General features: G+C 35.9%; 1 protein-coding gene across 1 annotated transcript in view; it reads right to left on the bottom strand.

The window, feature by feature from the left end:
* DNAJB14 (DnaJ heat shock protein family (Hsp40) member B14) overlaps positions 1-10096 on the bottom strand; it is a 28155-nt gene that overhangs the window by 4780 nt on the left and 13279 nt on the right. Inside the window, exons 3-7 of the mRNA XM_027635524.1 lie at positions 7501-7646; positions 4298-4483; positions 3853-3947; positions 3096-3205; positions 1746-1918 (exon numbers count right to left, since the gene is read on the bottom strand). Of these exons, the coding sequence (XP_027491325.1) occupies positions 1746-1918; positions 3096-3205; positions 3853-3947; positions 4298-4483; positions 7501-7646 (710 nt within the window). The remainder of the gene's footprint in view (positions 1-1745; positions 1919-3095; positions 3206-3852; positions 3948-4297; positions 4484-7500; positions 7647-10096) is intronic.

Genomic DNA, 10096 nt, shown 5'->3' with positions numbered 1-10096 from the left:
ATTGCCAAGCATTTTAATTCTGTAAAATCTTTTTCATCACTTCAAACAAAAATCGATTAGCAAGGCATTCTTAAATGTCAATCAGTGCTGGATAGATTTTTACTGTCAAGGAGATCCAACACACAACAGGTATTTTAAATCCACAAGCCCACAAAATCAGCTGTTTTCTATCAATAGAGAAAATCCATTAGGGGCCTCTTACACAAAATCAATTTGATCAAGTTGTTTTCACAAGTTGATAAATTACAAGTAGTAAACAACATGACAGTCACCACCTTCAGAGTATTTTTGTTCTTTTTACTGGGGTCAGATGTCTCTGTAGCAATCACATTTTTCCCAGTAGATATATGTACATACAGAAGCATAAGCCTCCTTGCATTGTCCAGGACTCAGATCATGCTTAAAAAAGTAAGCACGTCAAGAATAACTGCTGAAATATGAGAAAGGTAATCTTTCTCCTTCTTTCCTCCTCAGGCAGAACTGCCTATCAACGAAGCCTTTTCAAAGATATTTCTATAGTAAATATATTACAGAAGACACAAATGTAACATGACACTAAATTTAAGTGTAAAGCAAACTATCCTTCCAGATCTATATACTCTGATGAAAAAATGTATAAATAATACATCTTCTTTTTATTGTGCTGGATTACATCTTGTCTTTAATTTTTGTTAAAAAGCACCTCTCATTTTTGTAAACTATTTTTTACAGCTGGGAAAAACTGAGTGGCCATCTCAGCTGAAAGGCCTGGCAGCACTGGACTGCAGAGAGTAAAGCTGTGCAGGAACATGTGATTTCATGTGATTTTACACAGCAAAGAGCATTCTGTTTGCCTCTGGTCAGTTTACTGCCAGTTCATGAATTAATTATTCTTCCAGTAAGCCATTACTGAAGTTTACCTCCTGAAAAGTTAAAACCATCTGGTTTCAACACTGATGTCTTTTTAGCAGCACTGTTCTCATAGAGCACGAAAGGCTCACAAAATGGTCACAAATAATAGAATAACAGGTTAAAATTGATGCTGGTTTGGAGATGGCTGATGCTATTCAGTATTCTTATGCTTTAAAACTGAATTCTAGGCTTCTGAAAGAAAATAGCTCATTGTATAATATGAGATTGGAGAAACAGATGGTAAACTGAAAACACCCTTGTTTATAGGGTCTGATATAGCCATGGTACCAAGTCCAGGGAGAAAAATAATTCAGCACTGGCAAAAGATGAAGCACTGATTTAGAGCTTATGATATTTTACAGGACATGCTGCCTGTCCTTGGTTGCCTGGAAGAGCAGTGTTTGTATGTACTGTGGTCCAAGGCAGATTATTTTTTTCCCCTCTCTGGAAACACCTATGCAAGCTTTCGGTTTATTTATTTATAGGAAAATGAGATATTACCATGATGAAATAATGTGGAAGACATCAGAATTCTCAGAAACTGCCGTAAGTTAAGGACAAAAGCTTTGTCATTATGAATTCAGCGTAGTCTTTAATTTTCTGAGAAATGGTCACAGATAATAAAGCAGCAGGTTGAAATTGCTGATGATTTGCAGATGGTTGTTAGGTCACAGCGTAAAACTCAGAAATTAAGTGACACTGGAGACACCTTTGAAGTGAGAAACAGTAGGGAACCTTACACCTGCTTTTGCATTGAGACAGTTTAGAAATAAAAGCATTTCATTCTTGCCTACAGTAATATATTTTTATAGTAATGCATGCTTTCATGGAATTACACACATTACCAAACTTACTTTGTTGTCTCTCCTTCCAACAGTTATTACGAATGTTGGACACATAATCCTCTTCCACACTTTTTTCCACTTTCTGTAATGACACTCCTTTGTATTCATTTCTGAAGTCCTTGTTGACATAGTAAATGACACCCAAGTTTTCTGTCTGCATTTTTATGACCTGCCCTGTACTTCTGCAAGAAAGGAGGCAGGGGGGAGAGAGAGACTAAATATTAACTTGATTTTTTTTTTACACCAAAAAGAGACTTTTAAGAGATATTGCTATTATATAATAATACCAACATATTACTGAATTTGCCATTTCAAGACAAGTAATGAAAGGAATGGCCACATAATCTGCTATGGAATAGAATTACTGCGTTCACCTGAACTTCTGCTGCTTTAACACCTGAGCTCATAAAACCCCCCACTTTACTAAGACATTTGTTTCATACCTCTTTAGGCAAATGTAAGCTTTGGTAATAGAAAATGACATTCAAACTCAACAGAAAGGAAATCAGGTCACTATTCTGTAGCAACCCAGTATATACAGGCACCTCCATTCTAAAGTGTTCACTGCCAGGCCTGATAAATCCATTCTCCTGCTGGCATTCTGCAGATTAAAAAACCAAAGATTGGATGCAAACATTCTGGCAGAGAAGCATTTCTAAGCATCACAACAGCTTAACTGCAGAAGGGAAAAACACCACAGTCCAGAAATAAAGAACTATGAAAATCAGGAGAAAAGAAACCTTTCTGTTGTGGGGCTGAGAGCTCTAGCAGCTAGCTGCAAGCTTGATTCAAGTTATTTATTTCTTGCAAGGAAAAAAGGCTTATATACCCTACTGTACAAAACAGGTTGTCTCACTAGTGGAATTCTTCACAAGAAGATGCAGATAAACTACTTTGCCATCACCTAAAATGAAGTAAAAGAATAGACAGTTTTCCCAGCCCTCATCTAGTTTAACACTTAGGTAAGGCTGAGAAAGTTGCTTTCAACCATTTCTCTTGCTGCAAACACACATCACCCCTAAAAGAACAATGAGCCTTAGCAGGTTTCAGTATTTGATTAAATGTGTTGGAGATGCAACCACCTTTGCAACATGCCATGTTGCAAGGACCCACTGCCTTGTATTGGACCTCCCAAACTCCAGGTGTTGATGACCTCTGTTCTCCATTGTGTTCTCAGCATGTTCTTACTATCTAAATTTTAAGTTTTGTTCTGCTCTGTCTACGTGTTCTCTCCTTTTCCTCACAGTGGGAAATCAAGGACAAACTAATGGTAGGCTCATTAAAATGCTTCTAAGTGGGAAAGGGTGATTCCATCACCTTCCCCTCTGTTTTAAGGTAATGTAATTAAGCACTACTTACGATCTTGGGTATAAGGCGTAAGGAGGGTTAGATACCATCAACTGGCTCAACAAGGAGACAAAGATCAACACAATAATAGGCATCAGCTGGATGACCATAGAGAAACCTCCCTAAGGAACAAAACACATGCAGGTATTTCATAAATAAGCATCAAGTAAGCAGATAAATTTGACAAGATTTAATGCTAAGTGTGACTTTCTGCTTTAAGCCTCAAAGGCTGCTAGAAAAACTGTAATTGCAATCACTGTGGTATTATATGAACTTTCTAATGCGTACACAATATTCACAGAGTGTGAGAGTTCATGGGTTAGCAGGTACCCGCAAGCAACTACCAAATAAAAGCTGGATTCAGTTACATTGTATGCCATGATTTGGTCTCATCTATACAGTGATATGTAATTATACAGGACTATAGATAATTCATGTAGGTGAATATTGAGTTCAATTCTTACCTCAGCCCAAATACATTTTTAAATGCAGACAAGGGTTAGTGGCCAGAATTAGTGGCATATTTAGGCTAATAACACCAGTCACCAGAAAGACAGTGACATTCAACAACAGATTTACAAAAGCTTCTCAAATTTGCAGGTCTATTTGCCAATCAGTAAGATTACCACCCGGTGAAGTTTTATAATACCTAATTGGCAAGTACAAACCCTCCTCTACAGTACAGAGCTCCTGTACAATCACATCACTGACAGTGACTACCAGCAAGTTTCACAGTCCACAGTTTAAAGCCAATAGTGATTAAACATACATCACCCCTCTCTTCCTCCCTCTCATGTCCACTCTGACGGTGCTGATTAGGATGACTGTAGCCAGCACGACCATTAGAAAATGAATGTACACTACCTGAGGAAAGAAATATCTGCATTTAAATAATGGAAAAAAAGTACTATTTAGAGGTCAGGACCAAAGTACTTAACATTACTGCACAATGGCACATAAAATAACATTAAGTGTCTTCTTACAAAGTCGAAGTTGTTTAAAATAAACATTTTAAGCTCTAAGATAGTAACCCCAAAGAAGTGAACTGACATTTTTGGGATTTAGCAACACTTGGGGGAAAAATAAACTGTGATGCAAATTGAAAAGCTAGGGCTGGAGGTAGGTTGGAATAATTCTACTGTTTTATAATGTCACAAACTCTAATGCCACTCTGCGCAGTAAATACCAAAAATTATACTGATGTATACAAATACCTGTTGGAAAGGCCCCTCCAAAAAACATGTTGAACAGATCCTCTGGAGTAATATCTGCCTCACAACCTCTATGGAAGTTGAATCTACCGTTGCTAGGGTGATTGCATGTTTGCTCTTCACTCCCTGTAAAGTCATACTGCTTTCGTTTTTCTGGATTACTCAGCACAGCATATGCATTTCCGATTTCTGAAGCAAGGAATAAAAGACAGCTCCCGTAAATTAATGACAAAAGTTATTCCAGCATGAGAATTGCAATTTCAAAGTCAAAAAACAGGCAGCAAACGATGTCCTTTATTGCATGTTACAAAACAACTGCAGTAGAAGAAGGTCCAGAAACATCTCTGCTGTTCTCAGAATAGTTTCCACAAGGTTTCCCACCAACGCTATTCAAAGGCCTTTTATCCTGTTGAAGGAGGCAGAAGGCAGGAGAGCTTTGTTTCTTTTTCTAGGGGAACACCTACACCTGTGGAAATGTTCTCTCACTGCAATTACAAAAAAAGCATCAGGCATTTCAGTGAAAGCTCTGCAGCTGGGTACTTGCAAAGTGCAGTTTTCCCTAGCAGCCTAGCTTTAAAAAAAAAATCATAGACTAGATTTTCTTTAGTTTCATTTCATAAATGGTCAGTTCTTTGAATGCATCAAATTCGTTGTCTACAAGAGTGTGAGTGTATTTTTCTCAATGCTTCTGAAGATATTTTATGAATTAGATTAATAACAGAGGTTTGTATGACATAATATGAAGAACAGAACATGTGAGCACAACAGGAACACATGTGTTCCTAAGGCTGTCAGTATGACCTCAATGTTTGGAGTGCCTGGCCTGGATGCTTGTCCTATTTTATGCTAAGTTATCACAAATGAACAACTTCAATTCTGACAGTAGAAAGAAAAAAAACCTGAGTTAGGTGACCACAGAAAAAAATCAGCAAGAAACCCCACATATTCTGCTGACTTGACAACCATTTTTCTTGCTGTGCACAGACATAGAGCTCTTGCAGACTGAAGAAAAAATTTCTGTTGCCACTGGATGAACCATCTTCACTCAGTCATTACTTCATTAAACCCTTTCTGCCTTCCTTTCTTCTCTTTCCTCCAGCCCTCTCCAACAAAAGGTTTCTTTTGCAGCCAACCAACCCACGACACGGAGATTATGTTTTTTCAGTGTTGAAAAGCCATCAGTCATCAAAAGTTCATAAACGGTGCAACATCATAACCTCAACACAGGAAAGTAAGACTACAGCTTATAATTAATATTTTAAACATTATCCAATCTAAGAAAAAGTTAATGAGTTTTAGCTATGTGTCTTTTAAGATGCCCTTAGAAAAAAATCATTAGTAATTCCTTTAAGTGGAGAAAACCCAAAGAAATGAAGCCTGGTAATTTGCACTGAGATCACAATATACACTGACACCAAGTATTGCTCTGTTGCTCAGTACAAGGATAAAATTGGTATTAAAAATTTAGATTTTCTCAAGAATTAAGAATCTGGGGAGACCAATCAGGTGACTGCACATAAAGTGAAGACACCATACTGTCACCACACTGTATGCCTATTTGTTAATTGCTTTTCATTATCTGATCCTAATTCACAACAGATTTGATTCTAATATGATTTTCTTTAATAAAAGGACATAAAAAGCACTACTCAGAAGTTTCAAAGAAAGATTTCTGATGAAGTGTTTAAAAGAGATGCCAAGAGAATAAAAGTCATTATATTTGCACAAACTTTTTAATCTAAAATTCAACCTCAGTGAGACTGCTCAATACAACAGAAGAGCAGTACTAGGTAGCTCAAGATCTAAGTATCTTGCCTATCATGAAACTCAATTCTGTTTTCTAATGTGACCTTTCCTTAAAATAAAGCATCATTATGAAATAAAAACTATTATTATTAATTTCTTTTCTCAGATAGATGTCAGAAATTCACCAGACACCCATAAAGGAAAACTAAACCATAAATTTACTCAGCCATACAAAAAAATCACAAGAATTTCAATGCAAGAAAATGCTAGTTTTCATTAAATAACTTTTAGTCAACAAGATTCCCCTACAAAATTTTCTGTTCATTTATTTATCTAGTTAAGAACCAGAAAGTGAAATTAAACTGAAGAAATCAGACTTGTACAAAGTGCTAATGTTAAATAAAATATTAAATATGAAGAAACTGATTTTTAACATTTTAAAGATTATTTAAAATGCTATTAACAAGGAAGAACTTTTATTCCTAGGGCCTGAGACAATTTTGTAAGAATAATACCTTTTTTTAAGATAAAGACATCACATACCTGTATTAAATTAATCATTAGCAATCAACTTTCCTGTTAAGCTGTATCTACTTTTTCATTTGGAATTGTTAATATATTATTATAATTACCTCTTCAAGTCTGTATCAGAAGTCTTGCTCAGGACTTTTTTTTTTTCTTTTTTTCCCTCCCCAATTTAAGTGTTTTATCCGAATGATTTTTTCAAATGTCTGCATGTAAACCTCACACAAGAAAAAAATAAAAAAGATGTACCACAATCAGACTGTTTATTTATGCATGATCATTTCCTATAGATTCACATTTTTCTTCATCTGAGATGAAGGTGTAGTTTTCTTTAAAAAGCTTTTCCTCAACAATTTCCCTTATGCAGGACTAAGCTTGGCAGCCTTAGATAAGATCAAGTCAGACTAAATTTTACCTAAAAAATGGTCCAAGGCAACTATTAATAAGGCCATGTTTGAACTCATGAGTTTTTGTGTGGAAAACATAGTAAAACTACACTAATACAAGAAATTTTAAGGAAAAGGTAACAGTGTGGCACATGACTCACTAAAACCTGCACTTTCCTATCAAGAATAGCTTTGTTTTTTTCAAGCTCCAGTACAGTAAAAATTCAAGGTAGTAGAATTCAATTGACTACATTAAGTCAACAACAGTAAAAAAGTGCAATTGGGTTTCACAGATCAAGTATTTGCTCCCTGTACCTGAACATTACAGTCAGTCCTCTGAAACAGAACCCTGCTGCAAAAGTCCACACTTATCTATACTTCTAGTGTAATAAAGGTCAAATATTTTCTTGGATAAAAATGCCAGTCTAATATTAGCTACTAAACACATGGACAATTTTGTAAGAAGACAAGTGACCAATGCAGATAAATTTCTTTTAATTGGACAAAGTTTAATAATTAAAAAAAAATTAATTAAAAATGATATTTTACTTTTAAAAGCCTCTGTTGCTCCAGGTGCATGGTTTTTGTCTGGGTGGAATTTCAAAGCAAGTTTTCTATAAGCCTTCTTTAGGTCTTCTTCACCTGCATCCTTTGATACTCCAAGGACTTCATAGTAATTTTTACATTTCTTTATACTGCAAAAGAAAATGAAGCAAAATGTTGCAAACAAAAAGATGTAAAAGTAGTATGTTAGAACACAGATGCAAATGAGGTAATACATTGCACTTTTGCATTACATTACATCTCTCGCTTTCAATATAAAATATTTTGAAATATCTACTCTAGAAACAAAGAATGCCATTTTTCATAATAGACTCACTACTAAGCAAAATAAACTACTGTACTCAAAATTACTTACTATATACATTTCTTTTACCTATTCTGCTGTAGAACTACCACGGTTGTAAGAAAGGATTTCAGTTTGCAATTCCTGTAGCACTCCTCATCTCCAATTATATTAATATTGGTGTTAATAGTGTATAAAAAGAAGATTCTAAATTTTCCTTGCAGAGCTAGCAGGTAGGAAGGCCTGTTTTAACTCTGAACAGCAAACGCACTTCAGTACACACATAAAACAAACCAAACAATACCTCCCTTTCTCCAAACAAAAGTCAAGTCATAACACCATTCAAGCATTCACTTTTCAGGGAAAGAAGACGTGAAAATACTTCTGCTGCTGGGAATGCACCTAGATTTTTAACAATCTTTCTGTAAGCGTTTATGTAAATTCAAAGAAACAATTATACATTTGGCTCATCCCATACATTCAAGTATAGCTTTTTTTTAAAACTCTGAAAACTTGGAAATATTCTTGTAGGCTGTCTCACCGAGACAGGAAAAGCAAAATCTGGAAATGATGTAATCATTTGGTATACTTTACAATACCCAGAAGAAAGAAAAAACAGTTACGGGGGAAGGGAGAACATTGATTCTATGTGGGCAGGAAGAACTGACCAAACCAGTAAATACACCTTAAAAATCAAACCAAGTTACTTGGGTAAGAATTCAGAAACCTAGAAAAATAAGGCTAAATCATAAACCTGCACTGCAGAAATGAGGCATGCTGACATTGGGTGTATACCAAAAAAATAAGGGGCTGGTTTGAGCAAGAAATAGAAATTACATCCATAAATATTTTAAAAGCTTCATGTGAGTGTCTTCATATGGCTGTAACTGTACCTGTATTCTTTTAAACACACAAATTTCTACAAAAATATGGGTTTAATGTTGCCAAGACTACACACAGGGTAGCCAAGTGGAAAAAAAGGTGGCAAGCAAGCCTTTGGCATTCTCATGAAAGAAGTATGGGTAGCCTGTAATTAAGGGAATGAGAGCATCAGAAGTACAACCATGCCGTCATGTGTGGTCCTTCCTAGTTCACAAATTGATCAAATCAAGTTTCATATGAGGGATCCTGTTTCCTGTGTTCAAATAATACAAGCTTTTATGGAAGTCTCGGTGTAATGCTCGCAAGAGCACTGAATTGAATGTACGCAGGCATCTGCCAACACAAACATCCTGTGAAATAAATATAGCTCATTATATTGAAGCAACATTTAATAAGCTCCAGTTAGGAAGCTGATAAAACTAACTAAAAAGAACACAGTGAATCCATCGAGAAAGAGTGAAAAGAAAATACATTAAATTATACTCTGAGTACTGGTAACTTTTGTTTCGTAATTTGTACAAGCAGAAAAAAATGTGGTAGTATAGAAATCCCTTAATCCTTAGCCTCCATACCTGGATGACTTATGAACTCTGTCAAGAACAGGTAGCTTTACTTAAACATGTAACAGTATCAAATTAAGCTTTTATTTAATGAAATTGCTATCTCGGCATCAAATCTAAGTTCTCTTCAGTAACTCAGTTTCTGAATTACTTGTTTGTGGACCAGACTCTTCACAACTTCAGTTGATATAAAATTACATAGCAAGTCACCAGGGCATCCTCAACAACTTTGTCCCTCAAGAGCATATAGGAATTTCTCATGAAAGGAACAGACATGAAAAAAATAAACCCATGAAAGTTTACTTATTTGCAGACTTGATATGCATTATTTCACAACTCTAGGAAGCCAAGAGGAGAAATACAGAAAAAAAACCCCCAAAACAATAGATGCTAACCTGTTCTTCTAACCACCCCCCCCCAAATTCACTTGAGAGTTCCCTCCCATTTACAACGAATAAAAGTTCCACAGTGGGCAACCCTCAAAGGAGAAGCAGGAATGGTATCAATCAGAGGATGTTTAGGTCAGCATGTGACCCACCAGCTTCAGACACCATGATCTGCTTAGAGCCAGCGCATCAAACCAGAACTGCTCCCTGATGAGAAAGTGCAGGGAGAAACCTGCATTGTGGGTCATATCCAAAGGATTAATTCAATCTCCTCCACATAAAAGCTATCCTGAACCTGGTCCACAAATGTGGTATTTTTATTATCAAGAAACAAGTGTCCAGCCAAGGTATATCACATTGCTATTTTCTCTTTGCAAGTCTTTCCTAGTGATCGCTTTGTTAATGAAAAATTCTGCACACACAGATGTGGAACATGCATATCCACACGGCAATTTTTCAGAATTTAGCAT

Source organism: Corapipo altera, unplaced genomic scaffold (genome assembly GCF_003945725.1).
Source record: "Corapipo altera isolate COAL_440 unplaced genomic scaffold, ASM394572v1 22b, whole genome shotgun sequence".
Lineage (NCBI taxonomy): Eukaryota > Metazoa > Chordata > Aves > Passeriformes > Pipridae > Corapipo > Corapipo altera.
The sequence above is the reverse complement of the archived record's forward strand: the minus strand, read 5'-3'. Positions and strand labels throughout refer to the sequence as shown.